The following is a 25,891-nucleotide window of genomic DNA, read 5'->3' as shown; positions in this document are numbered from 1 at the left end:
ATTGATTATATCCTTACATTACAGAATTGAAAGACAAGATGTACTATCGAACAACATCCCTTGTTTGAGGAGATGATTTCAGATGATCATTTTTTTGTGAAATGCTTTAGATGCATTTATTCATCGTTTATAAACAAAATCAGGGCTGATTAAGTTTCTTTTAAGACTTAAAAATGTGATTTTAACTTTTAAAAACACCCCTTAAAAAACCTCTTTTCTATACAGTGTCCTCTTTGTTTTGAAGACGCTCCTCCTGGTCCAGGTCCACCTGCCCACCTGCCTCACCTGTAGTACTCCTTCACAGTGCTGTGGTCCAGCAGAGAGATGGGGAAGGATCCAAGTGTGTAGCGATCGTCCGACTCTCTCTGCTTCAGCCATTCCTTCACCAGATAGTCCAGATGAGAGCTGATGAACAGCGTCACACTCCTGTAGCCCAGCGTGGACGACACACTGCACAACACCTGCGCACACACACACGCACACACACACACACACGTGTTCAGAAGAAGAAGAGGACTCACGAATGAACACCACCTTCTTGATGAGCTGCTCCTCGATGTCGTTCTCCTTGTACGACTGCAGCAGAGCGAACAGCGCCTGCTTCTCGCAGACGGCGCTGCAGCACAGCACGGTGGACACGCTCCTCAACAGCGCCACCTTCCTGTTGAACTTCTCGTCCGCCTCCTCGCCTCTCTGTGCGAGTGAGGGATCATCAGCCGCGAGCTCTCGCCAGGACCACAGACGTGTCATGAACCCACCGGTGGTCTCATCCCCTCCTGGGCCTTCAGGTAGATGTTCTCAAACGCCGCCTGCTGCTGTCGGAGCGGCAGCATCTCCTTCCTGCCGCAGCCGTCCAGCCTCGACTCCACGAACAACCTGAAGCCATGAGAGGAGAACATAGGAAAAAGAACATCTACACTCACGGGTCCCTCACCTCTCCACGGACGTGGCCACGAGCAAACGGACTCTGTGGTCGGCGTCCGCGAGATGCGACGGAAGAATGTTGGACACTGGAGTTCCATGTTCAGAGTCAGATCCTCTCAGGTCCAGCGACGCCCACTGACCGCTAGGATCCGCCTGACGTGGTAGAAGAAGAGTTCCAGAGAATGATTTCCATGTTCCTGACATATGGAAGTATATTATCTCATCAGAAAATAAAATCTAACTTCAGCAGAGATGAATTCCTGTGAGCTGCATTTAAACGGTTCATCTGAAAATGTGTGACGAGGTTATAACAATGTCCACATTCTAGGAGGAGGCCCTGGGACAGACGCAGAGAGTAGGGATCCTCTTTCTTGTTACAGTCAGGAGGGACTGCAGCCGCTTTTCATGAGACTACGAATGAATGTGTTTCTATTGGATCAGAGGGTTTCTCGTAGAAATGTGATCCATCAGAGTGACCACGGACCACGACTCACCTCCTGGAGGCCGACGAGACATCTCACCAGAGCAGCTCGAACGGACGCCACACATCGCCCCGACCGGCTCAGGAAACTGAAACAAAGATGACGTGTGAACATGGAATAATAATGATTGTAGAAGTTAAACTTTTAATTCCATATAAAAATGCAAGTGCCACCAAATATTAACATATAAATAAACAAAAACAAATGTAATTGAAAGAAATGAATGCTTTAAATAAATCCCAACATTATAATAAAACTACGAAAATATACATATATTTAATTCTTTTATTTTTTTTAACGTTTCAAACTAAATCGTTTTATTTAAAATGCTTTAAAACAAACTTGTGGAAAGTGTCATTTAAAATGTTACATTTTAAGTTCAAATGAAATGTCAATATTAACTGATAAAGCAGGAAAGAATGATTAGAAGGAGAGAAACGAACCAAAACCCCGACAGCACTTGCAGCAGCGACCCCTGAACGTGCTTCATGTCCTGCGGCGAGTGGCGAGTGGCGCCCAGACTTCTGATGGCAGGAAGTAAAGCCAGCAGGACGGCGGCACAAACCTCCTGGTCTTGACGGTACAGAGAGCACAGGTCCCTGAGGACGCAGCAGGTGAAGATACTTAGGATGCAAAACACGAACCAGATCACGAAGACTTACGCCAGAGGTTTCAGAAGAGAGTCGAACTCCTCGGGAGCGAGAGTGTCTTCGGCCGGAAGCTTCTTCAACAGGACGAGGTACTTGAGGCGGAGACGAGTTCAAGACCTTTGAAACAAGCAACAACGACAGGAAGTCTCTCACCATGTGGAGATGGAGGGCTCTGCTCAGGTCCGGCTGCAGCACCAGCACCAGGAGGCGCCGCCGCACCTCCTGAGGCGTGAAGAGTCGTCCGGGCTCGTCGCGCACAGAACCGCACGCACACAGGAACTCCAGGACGGCGAGGACGGCCTGATCCTGAGGCGCCAGATGATCGCCTGCCAAGAGACTCTTGGCGCCTGCAAGAATCAAAGATGGTCCAACGTTGACTTGAGGATATTTTAAGGATTAAATCAGTGTTTTCATCCAAATGAGCTGCATCAGTGGAACCACACAGTAAAGATGATCGTTGAACTTTAGTTGAAGAATAAACCTCTAAACGAGGGAAAATGACAGAAACACAAACTGTAAATGGTTCATTTTTACTAAGTTTATGTGAAGGTCAGTCACTGGTCACTGAAAAGGTTCTGGGACTTCACGTCTAAACATTCAGTGAATACTCACCCGGCCCACAAGGCGCTTCAAGGTCGTTTCCTTTCTTCTTCTTCACCACCGCTTCTTTACTGTGAGACGCCTCGTCGTCATCGAAGAGGTCGTCGTCATGCTGCGTCCTGCTCACTTCCAGGTCTTCATCCATGTGCTCGTCCTCGTCCAGAACACTCACCTTCTTGGCACTGCTCACCTGCCGAGAAGAATGGTTTGAAGGACGCTCTTATTTTGAAATGGCTACTCGTGGCTCTCACCAGCAGTTTGGTGATCTCTGCCAGCTCGGCGAGGAGGCAGGACGGCAGGATCCGCATCAGAAGACTTGAGGAGATGGAAGCAACGTTCTCCTGAGGGCGACAGTGTTCCAGACTCATGGGTGAGTCGAGGAGGATGTGACGGCAGTGAAGAAGAAGAAGAAGAAGAAGAGTCTATGTCACCTCGTTCCTCTTCTGTGCCGAGGCCACAGAGGTACATTTTCTCATAACGGACTTCAGAGCGTCCAGAGTCCTGTCGTCGTTGACGGTGAGTTTGACGGTGGAAACGAAGCCGCTCAGCTCCTGGACCAGAGCCTGGAAGAAGAAGAAGAAGAAGAAGAAGAAGAAGAAGAAGAAGAAGAAGAACATCATCACAGGCTGCTTAAGATGCTCGATTTCAAACTGTCAATCCAGCAAATTAATAAATGGTGTGGAAACATACTTGAGGCCTTGGATCCTGCAAGGGTTTGGTTAATGTTATCTACCGTCTATTATGTTATTTAAAGAAACAGTGTCTTTGTAATAACTAAAACATAGATGAACACTTTAGTGAAAGGAGTAAACCTTAACTTATCATCAGAGAAGTGAAGACTAGTTTAAAAAAAATACTCAAGGAATGTATATATATATATATATATATATATATATATATACACATATATACACACACATATATATATATACTGTTTGGAGAATATCTTGGTAAAAATAACATTTTAATATGAATTAACAACACTTTTGATTATTTCTTTTTTTTACTTCCATCATGTGTGTGTCGATGATTCCAAGTCACCTTAGCTTTACTGAAGAGAGGCGAGCGACAGGCGTCGTCCTGAGTCCTGATGCCAGTGAACACGTCACCTGCTAGAACTCCTGTGAGCAGAGTGATGCAGCGCACCAGGCAGTCTGGGGGAGAGTTCTGAGACTGAGAGGACACCGGTGAGATGACATCACACACACACACACACACACACACACACACACGCACACACACACACACACACACACACACCACTCACTTCAGGACCGTAGCAGTTGAGCAGCTGGTCAGCAACACTCTCCAGCGTTCGCTGCAGCTTCTCTCTGAGATCAGGGACGACAGCGAACTGTCCAGTCGAAGTCGGTTTCTTCACCTCGTCCTCGGTGCGTCTGATGGAGGCGTCGAAGCTGAAGCGCAGGTAGAGGTTCTCCATCTCAGTCACGGTTTCTTTGTCTTCAGGACGTTCCTGATCCGCGGAGCTGGAAGGAAAATGGAAACATGAATCATCATAAGAACTCTTCTGTTTCTGAGTCAAAGTCAATCATGAATCACACGTTTCTTCTCAGTTTAACAAATGGAATATTTTCCTTTGTTTGAAAAACTGATTCAAAATCAATTCTTACCCAATTTTCAGCTTTATTTTCAAATAAGATTATTTTATTTAGGATCAGAAATAGAAAAGGTTTGTTGTATTGTGAAGAAACAGGAAGTATTGTGGGGCTTCAAATAAAATATTAAATAACATCAATGAAATAAAACATCAGAATAAGTCACTCTGATGAAACATGTGTAAAAGTTAAGATGCTAATTTGACAATATTTAACATTGAACAACATTTTTGTTCATGAAATATTGATTTAATAAAATATAATTTCATAAATGAAGTTTATTCATCCATGTTTGTACATGTCTTACACTTGAACAGCAGGAAATGAAGACGATTCTTGAGGTGAAACACAAAATAAAAAGAAAGTAAATGATTTAATCCAATCCAGCACTTTTAATAAAAATACCTCAAAACACTGACATATGGCTTTTTTCCAGTGATAATCCTAAAACATCCCTCAAGCCTTAGCAGGAGCCAAGGTCTCAAACCAGCAAGGTACATTAGGAATTCTTTTAGGAATGTTTAAGCGCAAGAAAACAAAGGAATTTATGTCTGAAATCTATTTTGTCTGTGATTGGTTGACAAAGACGAATGAATCTGCTCGGTAACAAATAATAAAACGATAATAATAATTAATGGGAGAATTTTCGGTCATTAGAATATGTTCTCATGGACTCACCTGCCAACGTCTTCTGGGCCCAACAGAACTCGTAGACCGGCCCTGGTGTCTTTGAAGGTGAGTGAGACCAGAATGTTTGCGATCAGATTGTTGGAGAAATCTCTGAAAGGAAGGAACAGAAAGAACGAACGATCGATGAAGGTCAAACTAAAGGTCAAACTAAAGGTCGATCACTGTCTCGACCTTTACTAACCTGCAGATCACAGGGTGAGGTTTGGATCTGTCCTCGGTGTCGTCGTTCTGATCCGACATCAGCAGCCAGGAGACCAGAGTCTCTTTGACGTTCAGGGATCCGGATCCTTCAGGAGAGTCCATGTGGGTCCAGCTCGGACCGAGACTCTTAGGGACCGGAGACGAGAGCAGAGCCTGAGCCAGACAATGAGCTGCACTCCTGTGTTAGAAGAGAAGGAGTTTCAAGCTGCAGCACGAGCAAAATATCTTATTTTAATCATTTCATTCAAAAGTTACAGGTTACAAACCCCATTTTCTTTGATATTCTTATTACAATCATTTAAAATGACATTTGTAAATGTAATACTTTTCATTTGTTTTCCTTTTAAATTCAATATAACATGTTGGTTTAATAGAGACACTATTTTTATATGGAACTAAAACATAACGAAGACAATTTATTTTTGATTTGTATGAACATTAAACTCTATGTTCAACAAAACCATTCATTTAACTTAAGAAAAAAATCCAATAATTCAGTTCAAAACGGTTTTTAAAAGTTTTTTTTATCATTTAATTTTAATAATTGGAAAAATATTTATAAAAATTTAAAATATTTATTAATTATTTATTACCCTTTTAATTATTAAAATACAATTGTAAAATAATGCAAACTTTCAAAATATAAATTACTGACTATAATTATTTTAAAAATAATTCAATACTAGAAAATAAAAATGCAATAAAGGTTCAATTCATTCAGTTTTCCTACGAAAGATCAGTCAAACTCACTGGGATGGTTTACAGGCAGATCCAGTGAAGAGTTTCCAGAACTCTCGGTCCACAGCGATCAGTCCACCCTGGGCGATGGAAGCCAGGAGGTCCAGACTCAGGGCCTCGGTCTGGGGGGAGCTGACACCACGCAGAGCTACAGTCCAGACTCGAGCCCAGAGTCGACCCAGCTCAGTGCTGACCCCCCGAGCCCGACACCTGCTCACCACCATCAGACAGCGCATCACGTACGGACCTCTCTCTCCGCGGCGCTGCTCGGCGAGAAGCTGCTGCAACATGGACAGGAGCTTCGCCAGATCTTTGGCCGGGATCATGGACGGATGTTGGGAGATGATCTGAGCCGTGATCTGAAGCCTGAGACACGAGAACCGTCGTCACATCCTTGTTCACGTCTCACGATTCTTGTTTTGTTATTTTCTCACAGCACCACATGTCTATCATGAAGCTGCAGGAACATCATCTGTGTTCACGCCAACATTCATTTGAACAGCAGATAAACACTTAAGCCCTGCAGGGGAGAAGTGTTACCTGAGGACCTCTGGTCATTTGTAATAATTACGGAGAATCTCTGAGTTTTAATCCCGTGCGAATGAGACATGTCTGGGATTTGTAATGTAGTAATTCCGCCGCGAACGACCTTCTGTAATTCACCAAACACAGTCCCGTGTGAATCCGCATGTCTGTGTTTGTAATTCTGAATGCGGCATCAAGGCCACTGTAACGCACTTCTATGCACTCGCCATCGTGATCTATTAACTTCCGCCATTTTATTTTGAAGGGGTTGAAAGGGAAGTTGATCGAGTTTGTTGTTGTTCCACATGACGACAGTAAAGAAGATGTACGCGCTGCACAGCTACAAACTAAGTTCCAGCCTCGTTGTTTCCAACACGAATACACTCGGCTCCACTACTGTAACAGTGTCTCTTCTGTAAGAACAATGTTGGGGCACATTTATGTGCCGGGCAGCGCTCCCTCTGTTGAGCGTCTGCACAAGTTGACAAACGAAAGAAAATAAACGGTTGTTCACTTTATCTTCTCTAAACGAAGAACGCTTGATGACACTAACTTTATCTTTCAGTAACTGCTTTTTACATCTTTATCTCCAGGTAATGGCAGTAAAAATGACTATTTTACAAACATCGCTTATAAAACAGAGGTCCACAGGTAATACTTACCCGTGCGAATAGGGCTTTACTGACACTTTACTGGTCACTGACCACACCCACCTTAACTATGGTGCCCACAAAACACTGAACTCCCATAATGCCTTTCTACACACTGCTGTATTTAGTGACGGCTGATTGGTCGATACAATAATGTATTTAAATTATACATCCACAGCTGTGTTGGCTCGGCTGGGCGGCAAAGCATTGCGAGAGGTGTTTAGATCACTGTTACTGAGAGGCTTGTTGAGAAGGACGGCAGCTCGTATTCGTTTTCAACTTGCATTGAACCAGAGACTGTCATAGACATAGTTACCAGGGTATGATGTCGAAGTCGCTCTGCTGGGGCAGCAGGTGGTCCAGAAGAACCTCCCAGCCCACTTCAACCCGGCGCCGCTTGCTCGCCGCTCCCAGTGACGGACTGGACATCTGAGTTGTCGGAGTGACTTGTGAGAAGTGACTCTCGTCAGGGTTGGTGAAGAGCTGGAGGAGAGAAAGCGTCTTGATACGAGTTGCAGACATCTGTCACCAGGTAAAGACTCACCTGGTGACAGATGTTGTGCAGGTAAAGACTCACCTGGTGACAGATGTTGTGCAGGTAAAGACTCACCTGGTGACAGATGTTGTGCAGGTAAAGACTCACCTGGTGACAGATGTCTGCAGTGACGCGCACGATGTTTTCCTTCAGCGCGAAGTGCCGTGTTCCCGTCACGTACTTCCCTCTGCTGCCGATGTTGCTGATCTCTCGCACCAAAGCATCGTACAGACCGTAGAGTTGTCCTCGCCACCGCGTCCAGTCGTCAGCGTGAGCGCCTGAGAACATCAGCATCACAGACTCAGTGTTAGCTTCAGCACTTTCATAACATCTGCTGCTACCACCTTGTTTTATTATGTGCTTTCATCCTCCAACTCCTGCTTTTATTGTAATATTATTTTTGTGAAGCGACCTTCAGTTTTCTTAAAGACGCTCTTAAATCAAATGTATTATTATTATTATAATTATAATTGTATCAGTGGCATCAGAATATTTTAGTGACACGTTCTTGTGTTTTATGATTTGCAGTATTTTTTTATAACAACCTTTAATTTATCTTAACGAGCAACTCATTAACACACTTGTTTCATTCAAACTCTTCCAACAATATTCTGGTTCCCATGAGCTCAGAGATCTACACAACAACACACTGTACACAAGAGCGAGAATGAAAGCACAAAACTGCAGCTTGTTTTAACCTTCAAATGACTGCTTGATCCAGATGGTCTTCAACACCTGCAGACGTGGAATCATTTGTTCTCATCATTTGATTTAGATTCATTCTTGTTTGTTCAAGTTAACCAGGGCTGGTGACGCTCAGGGGCCTCCATGTATAATCAAGTGTCGTACGAGGCCGTCAAGGGACGAAGAATTCAATAAATATAATGGAGAATTTTAAAATGTTATAAATAAAAGGACATTTTAAAATATGCTTTAATTAAAAACATCAGAAAATTGTTAATATGTCTGAAAACAATGAGCTAATATTGTTACCATGAATAATATTATAATATTATGTTATCAAAATATTATTATCATATTATTGTTAGCATGAATAATATTACGATATTATGTTATCATGAATAATATCATATTATTATGTTATCATGAATGATATTATCATATTATTATTACTATGAATAATATTATAATATGATGTTATCATGAATAATATTATCATATTACTGTTACCATGAATAATATTACAATATTATTGTTAGCATGAATAATATTATCATATTATTGTTACCATGAATAATATTACAATATTATGTTATCATGAATAATATCATATTATTATGTTATCATGAATAATATTATCATATTATTGTTACCATGAATAATATTATCATATGATGTTATCATGAATAATATTATAATTATGTTATCATGAATAATATTATCACATTATGTTACCATGAATAATATTATAATATTATGAATAATGTTATCATATTATGTTATTAATATTATCATTATTATATTTCAACCACTTTCATGCATCCAAGTAGTTCTGTGTGTTTTTCTTTTTCCCTTGAACTAGTAAAACGTGACTTTAAACCAGATCTGATTTCTATTCTTTGTTGAAGTAAAAGCGTTAAGACAGATTCATAGCTTTTAAATACATTGTGTAATGTTTAACTTCAATAAAACCATAAAAACAATATGAAAAATATAAGACAACACCATGAACATGAATAAAACATGATAAAAAAGATCTTTAACAACATGTAGATTTGAACTCGTAACTATCAATAATATATATAATGATTAAAGGTGAGTTTTAAAGTGTTCATGAGGTTTCAAAGATGGAGTCAAGCGAGTTGCTCCAGGTCCGGGTCAGACCATCAAACAACCATAACCTCACCGTTGTCTTGAGTCCTGGCTCCTCCCGGGTGGTGGACACACATCTGGAGGCTGAAGAAGTGGATGATCTCCTCCTTCAGGGACGAGCTGGGCCTCATATCTGCCCACACGGACACCAGGGGAGGCAGCAGCTCCTCTCCCAGACGACACACCTTCATCCGACGGTTCACGGCCGAAGATCTCAGGAAGACGTTGAGAGCCGAGACCAGATGCTCCACCACGCTCAGGTGCTTCTCCTGCCTTGAAGATGAAGACAACCCTCAGTTCACGAGGGGGGGGGTCGAGGAGACTCACCTGGCGTTCGTCAACACAGCAGAGAAGAAGCGGAACATGGAGTCGTTGTCTGCGTCCGTCTGCTCGCAGCAGCCGCTCACCAGCCTGAGCACGACTCTGCTCGCCAACACACGGTTGATGGATGTGGATGAAGACACCAACAAGCTGCAGTACAGATCCAGAAGACCTGCAAGAGAACCTGATCATCAGATCCACTGACGGTTTTGAACCAAGAACCTGATCCACTGACTTTTCCAGTGCTGGGAGCTGATGTCACACCAGTACTTCCTGATGGACAGCACGTCCTTCAGCAGGAGGCTGCTGTAGTCCTGCCCGTACGCCGAGCACGTGTACGAGTTCTGCAGAATCTCCATCACGTGCTTCACAAGTTCACTACACTTCAGCCGAGGTCCACCTGCAGACACCGGTAACATTCATGATGGGATTCTTAAGAAGAATATTGACAGGTTTTCTTACGTTTGTTTGCACAGCGGATGAAGTATTTGACCAAACTACACAAGTCTGCCATCTTCTTCTGCCGCGTGGACAACGTTGTTGACGCAACATTGGATCTGCCAGACTGCATGTTCTCCGTCTCTTTTTGGATGTAGCGCTGCAAGAACCTTGAAGAGATGAACCAAATATCATTATTATCATCATCTTCATTATTATCGTCTTCATCATCATCGTCATCATTTTCATCTTCATTCACATCATCTTCATCATCATCATCATCTTCATTATTATAATCATCTTCATCATCATCATCATCATCATCCTAATTTTCATCTTCATTCACATCATCTTCATCATCATCTTCTTTATTATAATCATCTTCATCTTCATCATCATCATCCTAATTTTCATCTTCATTCACATCATCTTCATCATCATCTTCTTTATTATAATCATCTTCATCATCATCATCCTAATTTTCACCTTCATTCACATCATCTTCATCATCATCTTCTTTATTATAATCATCTTCATCATCATCATCATCATCTTCATTATTATAATCATCTTCATTATTATCATCACCTTCATCATCATCATCTTCATTATCATCATCATCTTCACCATCCTCATCATCTTTATCATCACCTTCATCATCTCCTTCATTATCATCATCATCACCATCATCATCATCATCTTCACCTTCATCACCTTCATCATCATCATCATCATCTTCATCATCACCATCTTGACCATCATCATCATCATCACCATCTTGACAATCATCATCATCATCATCTTTATCATCACCTTCATCATCATCATCATCTTCATCATCATCATCATTATCTTCACCTTCATCACATTCATCATCATTATTGTTTTCATTATATTCATCTTCATCATCATCATCATTATCTTCACCTTCATCATCATCATCATCTTCATCATCATCATCATTATCTTCACCTTCATCATCATCATCTTTATCATCACCTTCATCATCATCATCATCTTCATCATCATCATCATTATCTTCACCTTCATCACATTCATCATCATTATTGTTTTCATTATATTCATCATCATCATCATCATTATTATTATTATTAGTGTAGATAGACAACTACAACCATGAAGACACTTCTGGGTTGAATCTTTAATTCAAGGAACCGTTTCACATATTTTCTTCAAGAGTCAGAACCAGAACCAGTACCTGAAAACTGCGTCCCATGTCAGCTGTTTGGAGGCTTTATCTTTGGATGCCGAGCACTTGTCCAGCTCCTGCACGATCTCTGGGGTTCGAAGCAGTCGCCGGAAACGTTCTGCTTCTTTCTGTCGTTGCCAACATGAACAACAAAACATCTTCTTCAAGACACGCTTGAAACATCATGTTTATGATTCGTTCAAACACATTCATCCTTCTCTGGACAAATATCTATGTTCGTCGTTCATTTGGAGATTGACTCACTTTAGATGCTAATGTTTAAAATATACAAAGATAAAACCTCAAAAAGAAAAGTTCTAGCACCGGGCACAGCTAGTTATACTTGCTAGTTAGCGTGTTACGATTTAACTCACTTTTAATGAAGATGTTTAATAAGCAAATAGTTTTTCCTCATATGTCGTAGAGTTGCATGTTGAGAATATTGTGAACCGAACGACGAATGAATGACATCAAAAAGTGAAGGAACTTAATTGAGAAAATGTTATGATTCATTTTATAAAAGACATTTGTATTGTATTGTATTGTATTGTATTGTATTGTATTGTATTGATCCCACTTCTGACACAACTTTATTGCTTTCCCAAAGTAGACCTCCTGATGATCAATAAAGTTCTACCTACCTATTTGTAAACAACAACAGAGTTTCTTAATAGTATCTTAATAGAATCTGGGGATCATTCAAATGACAAAAGTTTTACATCTGGACTCAGTATTGAATATATTGGTCACAGGCCAATGAATACGAAGTGAGTCATTCAGGAGAGACTCAGAGTAGAATCTAATGGTTCCATGTCGCAGTGATGTCATGACAAGTTTTGTTTGTAAACAATGACCATGTTTACCTTCCTCTCCGTGGCTTTGTCGTTCTCCAGCCCCCTGCAGCAGACCATCAGGTCATGAAGAGCCAGACTCATGGTGAAGGATCAGAAGCTCAGACCTTCAGGTCATGAAGAGCCAGACTGTTGGTGAAGGATCAGAAGCTCAGACCATCAGGTCATGAAGAGCCAGACTGTTGGTGAAGGATCAGAAGCTCAGACCTTCAGGTCATGAAGAGCCAGACGTGAAGGATCAGAAGCTCAGACTCATGGTGTCAGAAGCTCAGACCTTCAGGAGAAGCTAATGTTTACATCTCGATTCTTCATTTAAAAGCTCGAACAAACACAGAATCTCGACTCACCTCAGGACAAACTGCAACAACAATAACAATAATAATAATATCTTAATGTTGTCGCACACGTGGATGCAAATCTTATCTGCAAAACGAAACTTCCAACTTTGACATCCTGACGTGTTTCACGCTTGTTCTCTGCAGGAACCTCCCGCCCCGGACGCCGAACATTTACGTCACTACCGGGGCGTCATTTCAACGATGCGTTCTTGCGTTTTAGATTAATCCAAAATGAACCTCAACAACTATATATTTTCTTATCGCCGAGTTCATTCGGGATTTTTGCTTCTTGTAAGATTCAATCAATAACTTATTTTTTTTAATTCAGAGTCGCCTTTAGGAGAAACTAGCAGGTGTCATTTTTAGACTAAACTACAGGGACCAGAAGTCATTGCGGCAGATTTGTCGACACTTCCGGGATCTACGTGCTTGAGTTCCCCGCCTTTTGCCAGTGGACGTCTTCACAACAATACCGCTGACCTTATCGAACAAGAGCCGCAAACATGGGTTTGAAGTAGTTTTGCGCACTTTGCTGACGCCAGTGAAGAAGATAGGTTTGCGCTGCGGGGGCAGCCATGTTGCTGCCGTCAGACGTGGCGCGGCTTGTGTTGGGTGAGTGACAACATTAGCATTAGCATTAGCATTAGCTCTAGAACCTCCAGTCTGACATGAACGAATGAAAGTCACTGAAAGAACTTGTGTTACTGAAGGATACCTGCAGGAGGAAGGACTGACCGCCACCAGTCGAACCTTCATCAACGAGAGTCCGAACCTGAAGGAATACTTGGAGTATTCTGTGGAGGATGGCATCATCCCAGCCTGTGTGTTCGTGAGTGGATCTGGAGTCACTGGAGCTTCAACATCAACACTGACTCTCATGGTCTCCTTTACAGTCGGTGTTCGGAAAGGGTCTCACGACCATCTTGAATGAGTACATGGCAACCAAAACTAAAGGTGGGTTTCTCGTCTCTAGTTTGACTCTTTTACTAGCAGGTTAGTGAAGTGATAAGTTACTAACAGGTTAGTGAAGTGATCAGTTACTGAGGAGTCGTGTCATCTGTGAGTGTCCACGAGTGATGATGATTTGGAAGAAAAACGAACTTGTAGAGAAGAAGAAACGACTCACAACACTGAGGATATCATCAACGTGGCCATGGATGGATGGATTGATAGATGGAGGGTGGATGGATGAATAAATAGATGGACAGATAGATGGATAGATACATGGATAGATGGATTGATAGATGGTAGATGGATGGATGGATGGATGGATAAATAGATGGATAGATGGATGGATAGATGGATAAATGGATGGATAGATGGTAGATGGAGGATGGATGGATAAATAGATGGATTGATAGATGATAGATGGAGGATGGATGGATAGATGGATAAATGGATGGATGGATGGATAGATAGTCAAGTTCAAGTTCTTTTATTGTCAAATATGCATATGTTAAGACATACATAAATGAAAGTGTGGTTCTCTGACCCACGATGCAAAACATGAAAACTTAACAACAGACATTAAAGAATGAACAATTGAAGACTTAAACAGACATCAATTAAGACATTCAAGAAAATAAATACAAATAAATAACAACAAACTTCAATAATCCACTAATAAACAGAGTTAATGCACGGATAAGACAAGTGATGCTGCTGCCGTCAGAATGTTCTGTCGTCTGTGTGTCCAACACATCCTACGTCACCTGGACCAGGAGTTCAAAGAGACTCAATCATCTGGTCAGTGTTGGCAGGAGACGACCTGTCAGGTCTAAGTTACTCTACGTTCCATGCTGATGTTTCTCCAGCTCTGGACGTTCATTTGCTCCGAGGAGGAAGTTTAAAAAAGCTGGTGTATCAGACCAAATACAAAACTATCGTAAGACATAATCAATATTTAATAACCATCCAAACAGGAACACAAACTTATTCATTTAAGGCACATTCTTGTGTTTAATTTGCATTGTTTTTGTGTTGTTGTATGTTTCAACCTTTCAGGATATTGTAAATATTGACATTTTATTTTAAAATCCATCGATTTCCAGAGTCGTCTCATGAAGTTCCCGCCGTGATGACCTCGCTGTGGAAGAAGCTGGATTTTACACTCAAGCAGATAAAGTACTTAAATTAAAGCTGTGAACTTGTCATGATGATTATATTTGATTTTACATTTTCTTCTTGCATGAAATGTTCTTCATTAACCAGCGTTTTGTTTTTTTCACTCCAGGTCTTTGCAAACTTCGCCTGCAACGTCAGGATCCCAGAGAGGTTTGGAGATGATTTGTTACAGACCTGATTGAAGATGTTCTCAGATGTTTCTCTCTCTTGTTTGTGTAGAAATGATTGTATATTATATCGTTCAGGGATTTATCCTAAAGATTACTTGTGTCTTTCATAGTAATAATAATAGTAGTAAAAGTATATTGTTGTGATTAACGTATAAAGTCTGACGTGTTGAAGACACAAGAGTCTGTTCATCAAAGGCTTGAAGTGAAAACATGGAACACGATGACCTTGTGACTCCCTGTGACCTTCAGTGCGCTCGCGGGTCGGCGTGGCGAACCTGGTGAGACAGCAGGCTCTGACCTTGACCTCCGCCAGCGCCGTGATCTGCTCGACGCTCAGTGAAAGCAGCGCCATCACGTGTCCAGCACCAGGTTCTCCGAGCGTCCTCAGCCACTCCACCCCACTGAGCTTCTCCGCCCCCAACATCAGGACCAGTTCTCCCTGCGACAGCAGCGTCAGGCTGCTGGTGCCACGTCAGTGTTTCAACATCTTTTCATTTTCAGCCCAAACTGATATGATTCTCAGAACTAAATAGTTGATATTGTGACTTATAAAGATCTAGTGATCAGATGTGGACTTTCAATATGTGAGGAAGAGCAGACATTTAATATCGTTTTATTTTTCAGCTTGTACTGCTTAAAGTTGTTCTTATGATTCATTTTGACACCCCTGGATTTTTTATTTAAAATAACCTGCTAAATCTTTCAATGATTAATCACAACATTTATTTTTTCAAAATATTTTTTAATGTATTTGTTATGATTTCAAATCATATTTCATTCTTTAGCAAAATTCTTTAATGGTTTCTTGTTCAATGTAGTGTGTTTAACAAAAGTCCATTATTTTCATATTTTACTTACAATTGACATGAAACGACAATAAAATGAGATTACAGTGATGACTGAGGACGAGAGGATACAGTGAGTCCAGCAGCTTTTAAAGCTGATGTTTGGACATATTTTGGTTTGAAAACAAATGAAAGTAGTTAAGACTTCATCAAGAGTCATGTGGTCTGTAAATACTACAACACCAGAGTCAAGTACTGGACAATACTACACATATATACTTGTTACTACACTATCACAACACCAGAGTCAAGTACTGGACAATACTACACATATATACTTGTTACTACACTATCACAACACCAGAGTCAAGTACTGGACAATACTACACATATATACGTGTTACTACACTATCACAACACCAGAGTCAAGTACTGGACAATACTACACATATATACTTGTTACTACGCTATCACAACACCAGAGTCAAGTACTGGACAATACTACACATATATACTTGTTACTACACTATCACAACACCAGAGTCAAGTACTGGACAATACTACACATATATACTTGTTACTACACTATCACAACACCAGTGTCAAGTACTGGACAATACTACACATATATACTTGTTACTACACTATCACAACACCAGAGTCAAGTACTGGACAATACTACACATATATACTTGTTACTACACTATCACAACACCAGAGTCAAGTACTGGACAATACTACACATATATACTTGTTACAACACTATCACAACACCAGACTCAAGTACTGGACAATACTACACATATATACTTGTTACAACACTATCACAACACCAGAGTCAAGTACTGGACAATACTACACATATATACTTGTTACTACACTATCACAACACCAGAGTCAATTACTGGACAATACTACACATATATACTTGTTACAACACTATCACAACACCAGAGTCAATTACTGGACAATACTACACATATATACTTGTTACAACACTATCACAACACCAGACTCAATTACTGGACAATACTACACATATATACTTGTTACAACACTATCACAACACCAGACTCAATTACTGGACAATACTACACATATATACTTGTTACTACACTATCACAACACCAGAGTCAAGTACTGGAGAATACTACACATGTATACTTGTTACTACACTATCACAACACCAGACTCAATTACTGGACAATACTACACATATATACTTGTTACTACACTATCACAACACCAGAGTCAAGTACTGGACAATACTACACATATATACTTGTTACAACACTATCACAACACCAGACTCAATTACTGGACAATACTACACATATATACTTGTTACTACACTATCACAACACCAGAGTCAAGTACTGGAGAATACTACACATATATACTTGTTACTACACTATCACAACACCAGAGTCAAGTACTGGACAATACTACACATATATACTTGTTACTACACTATCACAACACCAGAGTCAAGTACTGGACAATACTACACATATATACTTGTTACTACACTATCACAACACCAGAGTCAAGTACTGGACAATACTACACATATATACTTGTTACTACACTATCACAACACCAGAGTCAAGTACTGGACAATACTACACATATATACTTGTTACTACACTATCACAACACCAGAGTCAAGTACTGGACAATACTACACATATATACTTGTTACTACACTATCACAACACCAGAGTCAAGTACTGGACAATACTACACATATATACTTGTTACTACACTATCACAACACCAGAGTCAAGTACTGGACAATACTACACATATATACTTGTTACTACACTATCACAACACCAGAGTCAAGTACTGGACAATACTACACATATATACTTGTTACTACACTATCACAACACCAGAGTCAAGTACTGGACAATACTACACATATATACTTGTTACTACACTATCACAACACCAGAGTCAAGTACTGGACAATACTACACATATATACGTGTTACTACACTATCACAACACCAGAGTCAAGTACTGGACAATACTACACATATATACTTGTTACTACTCTATCACAACACCAGAGTCAAGTACTGGACAATACTACACATATATCCTTGTTACTACACTATCACAACACCAGAGTCAAGTACTGGACAATACTACACATATATACTTGTTACTACTCTATCACAACACCAGAGTCAAGTACTGGACAATACTACACATATATCCTTGTTACTACACTATCACAACACCAGAGTCAAGTACTGGACAATACTACACATATATACTTGTTACTACACTATCACAACACCAGAGTCAAGTACTGGACAATACTACACATATATCCTTGTTACTACACTATCACAACACCAGAGTCAAGTACTGGACAATACTACACATATATACTTGTTACTACACTATCACTATCTATCACTATATATAGTAATGTTGACGCTGTATCGTGATACTTGCAGTATATCAACAGAATCTTAACAAAACACGTTACAACTACTGACACGTATGATTATCTTCTGTAATAAAGTGAATAAATCTCGTCTCGATCTAACAATGTTTTATTATGAATTGGATGAAAAACTTTTCTAAATCATTTACTTTTCATTCTGGTTTCAGGAGACTCTCCTCTCCAGATCTCGGTTTCAGAAACTCGTATGAATCCTGGTCCCATGTCTCCTGGACGGAGAAAATGGTTTGTTCATTTGTATTTATTAAAAATCACCATTTTGTGTCTGTAGCAAACTGGAGAAAGTTGACGTGTGTTTGTTCTTGATAATCACCGTCAGAGGAAATAAACATCCTCGTAATTGAGGGTAGAAGTGAGTGACGAGGGTTATTAGAAACGTACAGTTGGATTAAGGATCTGGATGTTCTGGTGTCATGAGAGGTTCAAATGTAAATGATCTCGTTGTCAAGATTCTAACTGGGTTCTGTCGACCACCGACAGGGAGACGCCTAGGAAGAGAAGTGTTGCTGTCGGTGGAACGACTGCTGCTCGCACATCTGCCGGCGACGCCACTGAGGCGCCTCAGCCTGAGGAAGTCTCTGATGAGAAGTTCCCGGTAAGAACCATTAAAAAAAGCTTAGTTGGAAGGATATGTTCAAAAAACATCGGCCAACTTTTGGTCACTTGTTTCATTGAAACATACACTAATATTATGTTTATTGTTGAAGAGACAACTTGAGTTTAAATGTCTATTTCCACAGCACCTGGTGATCCAAAGTGCCCGCGACAAGATCCTCGGGGACAAATCTCTTCAAGAAAAACTTGCTCAAAACATCAACAAAATCCTTGCCAAGTACTGACATCGTTCTGATGAGCTTTCTTCTGGTTTTTGATTGAAAGGAAGAATTTAAACTCGATTCTTGTTTGGTTTGTAGTGAACCGGTTCCTCAAACATCCACCACGATCGAAGCTGACCCGTCCATAGATGAAATCTTGGGTCTGCAGGTAACGATTCACTGCTTCACAGAGTTCACAGAGTTCACAGAGTTCAGAGTTCACAGAGTTGTAAACACTTGTCGTGGGTCACAGGGCGAGATCCACATGAGCGATGATGCCATCCATGACATCCTGGAGCAAACAGAGTCTGACCCTGCGTTTCAAGCCCTGTTCGACCTCTTTGAATACAGTAAAGACGACTACAACGTTGTTATGATTTCAATGTCTTCTTTCTTCTCCTCACGTTTGAACCTGACATGTTGCAGATAAGAACAAGACGACCAGCTGTGAAGCGACACATGAGGCGTCGAGTGTAGATGTGAACCCTGAGGACACAGAAGCTCCTGGAGCCTCGACGGCCGAGAAACAAGTTCACAATAATGCTCAAGGTAACCCAATGATCTGATGGTGCGACTGTTACCATTTTATATTGAAGTAAAAACTTCATGAATATTGAATTAAGGAAAACATTCTTGAACTATTGGGATTAAAATATCAAAGTCTATGTTTAAAAATGCATTCATTTTTTAATAGAATAACATTTTTCAATTAAATTATTAAAGAAACAAATTAAACCTTTCAATATAGAAATTGAAAATGAAAATGCTTAATGTTTAAATTAAAAAATAGGAACATATATAATGATTATAAATAATTTTAACAAGTTCAACCATTAATTATTCTGATGGCACTGGTTTACTAACATAGAACATGTTGATGTTACTTGATTCTTCCCAAATATCAGTTGCTTCAGCAGTAAAAACGATGCATACATTCATAATATATTAGGACATGAAGTATGCGTTTAAAACTCATATTAAAAATATATACATCAAATCATGATAAAACAATAATGGACTCATTTTAAACTTGTGTATTTTCAAACAAGTGTTTCCTTCTCTCTCAGCGCCGGCTCATCCAGACGCGTCGCCGTCGGCGACCAGAGCCGTTCAGCCGCGCAAGACCAGGAAGACGACGACGCTGCTGAAGAAGACTCTCTTGGACACGAGCGGAAGGTCGTCCAGGATTGAGAAGAGTTCGGCCAAACTGTTGATAAACCCTGGACAGCGAAGCTCAGGGACGTCCGGAGGAGACGTGTCACAGATGGACGTCGACGAAGCTCCACTTCCTCTTCCTTCCTCCGAGGACATGACTCTGGCTTCACATGTTCACGATGACAACTTATCCACCTTAAGTGTTCTCAGTGAATCGTTGATGATTCCTCCACCAGAGACACAATCTTCTGATGGTGTCCAACCATCTGAAGACCAAGATCAGGTCAATGATCGAGCGGATTCTTTTTCCCCTGCAGCATCCAACTGTGAAGGACCAGCACCTCCTGCATCCACCTCCTCCACAGCTGCTCCGCCCTCCTCTGTCGCTCCACCAACTGCTTCTGATGCCTCCAAGACTGAAAGCCCAAACACCCCGAGCAAGGAAGCGGCCGACTCTGGCAACATCGTCTCTTTGAAGATCATCATTAGCGACAACAACGAGCAGGAGTCGGCGTCAGACGCGGCCTTGAACCAGGCGGTCTCCAGCATCCCTGCAGACAGGATCCCGACCATCTACCTGTCGTCTCCAGCCAAGTCTCCCGCCGCCTCGGCCCGATCTCACCTGGACGAGGCTGCGTTGGCCGTCAACGGCCTGCAGAACTCTGAGGTGCAGAGTGTGGTCGTCCCGGCGACGGCGTCCACGGCACCACAGGCCCAGCAGAACTACATCATCCAGCTGCCCCTGGATCCATCCAGCGCTTCAGCACCAGGAGCCAGTTACTTCCTGGTCACGGAGCCCGCCGGGGCCGACGGGGAGACCAGGCAGATTCTTGTTCCTGCTGCAAACGCACCGTCGCTGCCCACGATGGGTCAGTTTGGCGTGAGCACGAGTCTGGCTCAAGGCTTCACTCCTGGTGAGACACTTAGAGATTGAAACACACTCGACTGATTCAGATGAACATCAACGATTCAATGTCACTTCACAGGATCTACGTTCATTTTACCGTCTCCTGGGAAGCCCATGATGCTGCCCGTGTCTGTGACGGGACAGAATACTGTGCAGGTGATGCCCAACCAGGTAATGTATGAAGTTCCATTCGCTTGAGGAAGTTTCCACAGACCTAAGAAGAAAACCTCAGTGTGATGTTGTGATGCTGGTTTGACTGACGAACACCGTTGTTACTATAACATGTCAATTCTTATTTACACTATATTTAAGAAACAACTTTTTTCTCATACTTTCTCTGATGATTGGTTTTTATTTTTCAATAGTTATAACGGTTGCATTAGACAATGAAACTAAGTTAACTTTCATCATGTGAACATCAAACTGCTGACAGTGGCTTCGGAGACGATGGTTCCATTAACTTCCATTATGTGCTGAGAGTTCTTATGTTTCCAGAAATATATACAACCGAGAGCTGTTTTTCTGTTTGATTTTATTTAAACACAGAACCTGTAACATGTCGTACATCAGGAGCCTCAAGCTTATTGCACAGCGCGCCGGTTTAATATCGACATTATACTCATGTAACCACCTTCGGATAAAAACAGGCTGATTTAACTGTGAAAGGAGCTTCACAAACAAAGCTCACTTACTTTGGAGAAAATACTGTATGTTTTCACCTCAAACTGGAACGATCAATAAAACACTGGTTGTAGTTACATTTGTGTAACAGTGGAGGGCGCCAGAGACACATGGGTTCAACCCTCCTGAGTGTTTTGTGTGGGAAATGTTCAGTATTGTGTAATGTTAGAGTTGTTATGTTGACTTCAGTGCTGAACAGTAGGATTACTTTCTTAAAACGATAACTGTCTTCACAGATCGTTGCCATCCAGAGTCATGTGCCGATAGCCAGAGCTGAAAAGCCCAAACCTTCACCGGTCAAAGGTTCATTAGTTGCAGGTGAGTCGTGTTCTTGACCTTCACGAGTGTTCTGATGCCTTCACCTCACTCTCTTCTCTGACAGGTGCTGCCAAACGTGCGAGAGGAAAGCGAGCTCACGGTGCTTTGACGAAACAGAAACAGCAGAATATCACCAGAGACTCGAGTCCAGGTCACCGGAGAATCCTGTGCTTCGATGCGTCTGCTGGAGTCGAACCACAGACCACGACGAACACGCCTGACAAGTCTCCGCCTCGGTCCGTCAAACCCAGCGAGGACGAGCGGACGCCGCCTCACCTGAAGCCCAACATCCTCAGCGGGAACAAACCCAAGCGGAGGGTGGAGACGGTCAGGTGTGCCGCGGACTCACGGATCGGAGAAGGTTTCGGGAGCCAGGCCGAGAAGACCACGTCCCCACCGCAGCCACCCCAGAAGAAGAACTCCCGTAAACAGGAACACAACGTTCAGAAACGTGACTCCCAAACCAAAGTGAGCGATAAAGTTGATGCGTCGTCTCCTGCAAAGACCTCGGCGAGAACATCTGCCTCTAAAGAGAGGAAGCCGAGCGAGAAGAGAGAAGACGCAGCAGCAGCTCCGGACCCTCGCACTCGCTCGCAGACCGAGTCTGTAGGAGCTCAGAAGGACAAGGACGAGAGCAAGGACGCGGGAGAACGAGGAAATGCCAAATTGAGGGACGGTCGTCCCGACAAGAGGACGCACGACGTCCCGAATGTGACGGCGAACAAGGAGAACGAAGTGAAAGGAAGCTCACAGGATCAGCAGCAGACGACGGCTCCGGTGGATCCGAGCCCTCCTGACGTATGCCCTCGTTTATCCACGTCTCAATCCAAGACCGCCAAAGTTCCCTCAAAGACCAGCTCTCTGGCCAAACAGGCGGCGGAGATGCTGCAGGACATCCAGGGGGTCAACTCTCCCGTCAGACCAGGAAGAAGAGCCGAGCCCGCGGCCCCTCGAACACCGGGGACCGCCTGTCACCCGGAGGAGAACCTCAGCAGCCCCAGAACTCCTTCACGAACCAGGAGGGGGAAAGACTTGGAGGGAACCCCCAAACACGTGATGCTCCCTCACACCCCAGATGTTCCGGGCTGCAGTCCTGCCAGCGAGGCGGGCAGTGAGAACAGCATCAACATGGCGGCGCACACGCTCATGATCCTGTCACGAGCCGCCATCGCCAGGACCGGCTCGCCGCTGAAGGACAGCTTACGCCAGGAGGAGGTCGGAGACAAGTCTCCGTCCAGCTCCAAGACCCCCAAGAAGAGGAAGCAGGCGTCGCCGGCCAACAGCCCCCCCCCAGAGAAGGAGGCCAAGAAGTCCACCCTGAAGAAGAAGGAACGGGTGAGTGGATGGATGGATAGATCGATAGATGGATGGATGGATGGATATATAGATGATGGATAGATGGTTAGATGGATGGATAGATGGATATATGGATGGATGGATGGATATATATATAGATGGATAGATGGATGGATGGATGGATGGATATATAGATGGATGGATAGATGGATATATGTATGGATGGATGGATATATAGATGGATGGATGGATATATATATAGATGGATAGATGGATGGATATATAGATGGATGGATGGATGGACGGATAGATTGATAGATGGATGGATGGATATATAGATGGATGGATGGATATATAGATGGATGGATATTTAAATGGATGGATATATAAATGGATATATAGATGGATGGATGGATAGATATATAGATGGATGGATGGATATATAGATGGATGGATGGATAGATATATAGATGGATGGATGGATATATAGATGGATGGATGGATGGATGGATAGATATATAGATGGATGGATGGATATATATATAGATGGATGGATGGATGGATGGATGGATGGATAGATATATATAGATGGATGGATATATATATATATATGGATAGATATATATATATAGATGGATGGATGGATGGATATATAGATGGATGGATAGATATATATAGATGGATGGATGGATGGATATATATATATATGGGTAGATAGATATATATAGATGGATGGATAGATATATATATGGATATATATATATATATGGATGGATGGATGGATAGATATATATATGGATAGATATATATATATAGATGGATGGATGGATGGATAGATATATATATGGATAGATATATATATATAGATGGATGGATGGATGGATATATAGATGGATGGATGGATGGAACTTTATTGAGCAGAACAAAACCTGAGATTAGATTAGTTACGATGAAGTTACTTTTGTTCCAAACATGTGTCAGATCCGTTAATGGTTGTTTGTCGTAGGAATAAAGATGGAAAATAGCATTTTGCTAAATCTGGTGCAGCATCTTTTTAATGTAAGATTTTCAACTAAATAAAGAAACTAAAATAAAAAATAACATAAGCAGCAGCATGAGTTTAGTTCCAGTAGACCCAGTCCATGGACCAGTAGAAAATAATATTTAACATAATTTATGTTTGATTTTGAAGAAACAAAGTGTATTTTCTCTGAAATAACATTATCATGTGATTCTTGACACACTTTCAATCAAGTCTACTCAAGAAATAAACTAGTAAACTAGTGAAAACGCACATTATGTGATTTGCTTAAATATCCCAGATGTGGGAAGAATAAAGGTTTATGTAGTTTATGATCAATGTCATGTTATTCTTTTATTCATGTGCAGCAACAGTTACACTTAAAAACAAGTTCAATACTAATGTATTAAGAAACTTTTGTTTCCTTTCATTTCTTCACTCGCGATCAATGAAGTGAAACCTTTATTATTATATTATATGTGTAAAGCATAAGTCAAACATGAATGTAGATAAACATTATAACCTCATGACGGCTCTTTCAGACTAAAGGAAACATTGAAGTTGACCAAGATGTTGGGACACAAGTGGACAGTTAGTTTATATATAGTTGATGTATTAGTTTTATAACCTGAACCATTTTCTTTCAAGATTACATTTAATCGACGTGCATTTCATCAACAGCTTGAACACTTTGTTAGTCTTTTTCATTGTGGTAAATATTTGTTATCCTCCGCAGGAGAAGAAGAAACCTGTCGACTGCTTTCCTCTCGACCTGGACGTGGACAAGTTCCTGTCGTCGTTACACTACGACGAGTGAAAGAAACTCGTGGACAGACTTCCATCACCACACGAGCCACTTGGGTTACAATCCAGGAATAGAAGAAGCCATCTGCTGAACCAGTGCCTTTGGTTCCTTCCAGCAACCTGACCTTATAAGCCTCATCATGACTCCTTCAGCCGATCAGGCCTTGATTCCCGGTCGTGGTCTGACGGCGACAGTGTGGTTCGCTTTGCACTTTGATTCACCGCGTCCACTGTCGACGCTCGTTGTTCTCACGCGTGAAGAATCTCTGCAGGTTTGTGTTTCAGTCGCTCGACCAACACGACCGAACCGGTGGCTCTTATTTGACGACTTCTGACGGCTTTCGTCGTTGATAGAAAAACACATTTTATCATATTAGTCGCCGTTTTTACTTGTTTTCCAAATGTGAAATGAACAATGTGAATATTCTATAAGAAAAATGTAAAGCTTTTGGTTTAGTGAGTGACTACAGAGTCGCACTCGCTGCTCAATGTTGCAATAAAGCAAAGACACATATATTCATTGTGTTGATAACGAAGGATCAATGTTTCTTTATGCAATTGATTCTGAATGATGTCCACAGAAGTAAGTTTCTGATACAAAGATGCTGTGAACATGGAGCCATTAGTGCGCACACATGCTGCTGTATTCTCCTTGTGTGTTTGTTCCAACAAGTACTGACGCTTCACAAGAAAGTTCCACAGAAACGCACCATAACGTGTCACTATTTCATGCA

General features: G+C 41.6%; 2 protein-coding genes across 5 annotated transcripts in view; one reads left to right on the top strand and one right to left on the bottom strand.

Annotated features, from left to right (window-relative positions):
- The window catches only part of atm (ATM serine/threonine kinase), a 46,978-nt gene extending 34,235 nt beyond the window's left edge, over positions 1-12,743 (bottom strand). For 2 of the 3 annotated variants that reach the window (XM_087795262.1, XM_087795264.1), the window contains exons 1-25: positions 12,612-12,743; positions 12,277-12,538; positions 11,423-11,541; positions 10,228-10,373; positions 10,001-10,165; positions 9,772-9,937; positions 9,479-9,717; positions 7,720-7,889; positions 7,393-7,559; positions 5,914-6,267; positions 5,144-5,341; positions 4,951-5,052; positions 3,924-4,143; positions 3,698-3,829; positions 3,088-3,219; positions 2,908-2,997; positions 2,669-2,846; positions 2,210-2,403; positions 2,069-2,148; positions 1,850-2,005; positions 1,419-1,494; positions 935-1,077; positions 759-876; positions 535-693; positions 286-461 (exon numbers count right to left, since the gene is read on the bottom strand). In XM_087795262.1, coding sequence (XP_087651388.1) covers positions 286-461; positions 535-693; positions 759-876; positions 935-1,077; positions 1,419-1,494; positions 1,850-2,005; positions 2,069-2,148; positions 2,210-2,403; positions 2,669-2,846; positions 2,908-2,997; positions 3,088-3,219; positions 3,698-3,829; positions 3,924-4,143; positions 4,951-5,052; positions 5,144-5,341; positions 5,914-6,267; positions 7,393-7,559; positions 7,720-7,889; positions 9,479-9,717; positions 9,772-9,937; positions 10,001-10,165; positions 10,228-10,373; positions 11,423-11,541; positions 12,277-12,348 — 3,752 coding nt within the window. In that variant the 5' untranslated portion in view covers positions 12,349-12,538; positions 12,612-12,743. The remainder of the gene's footprint in view (positions 1-285; positions 462-534; positions 694-758; positions 877-934; positions 1,078-1,418; positions 1,495-1,849; positions 2,006-2,068; positions 2,149-2,209; positions 2,404-2,668; positions 2,847-2,907; positions 2,998-3,087; positions 3,220-3,697; positions 3,830-3,923; positions 4,144-4,950; positions 5,053-5,143; positions 5,342-5,913; positions 6,268-7,392; positions 7,560-7,719; positions 7,890-9,478; positions 9,718-9,771; positions 9,938-10,000; positions 10,166-10,227; positions 10,374-11,422; positions 11,542-12,276; positions 12,539-12,611) is intronic. The other variant, XM_087795263.1, reaches the window with a different exon arrangement.
- Positions 12,744-12,988: 245 nt separating this feature from the next.
- On the top strand, positions 12,989-25,694 carry npat (nuclear protein, ataxia-telangiectasia locus). 2 transcript variants are annotated; one of them, XM_087795408.1, is made up of 17 exons: positions 12,989-13,214; positions 13,313-13,423; positions 13,496-13,556; positions 14,654-14,726; positions 14,836-14,876; positions 15,146-15,367; positions 18,310-18,385; positions 18,641-18,755; positions 18,901-18,992; positions 19,075-19,144; positions 19,229-19,325; positions 19,402-19,524; positions 20,043-21,044; positions 21,117-21,208; positions 21,955-22,036; positions 22,101-23,371; positions 25,090-25,694. In XM_087795408.1, exons 2-17 carry the CDS (start codon positions 13,406-13,408, stop codon positions 25,168-25,170), a joined length of 3,516 nt encoding a protein of 1,171 aa, XP_087651534.1. In that variant the 5' UTR covers positions 12,989-13,214; positions 13,313-13,405; the 3' UTR covers positions 25,171-25,694. The 2 variants fall into 2 exon arrangements, with proteins under 2 accessions (XP_087651534.1, XP_087651533.1); XM_087795407.1 differs by having other exon boundaries at positions 13,313-13,431.
- The last annotated feature ends 197 nt before the right edge of the window (positions 25,695-25,891 follow it).

The sequence above is a fragment of the Callionymus lyra genome, chromosome 7 (genome assembly GCF_982586985.1).
Source record: "Callionymus lyra chromosome 7, fCalLyr1.hap1.1, whole genome shotgun sequence".
NCBI lineage: Eukaryota > Metazoa > Chordata > Actinopteri > Syngnathiformes > Callionymidae > Callionymus > Callionymus lyra.
This window is presented reverse-complemented; position numbering and strand designations above follow the sequence as displayed.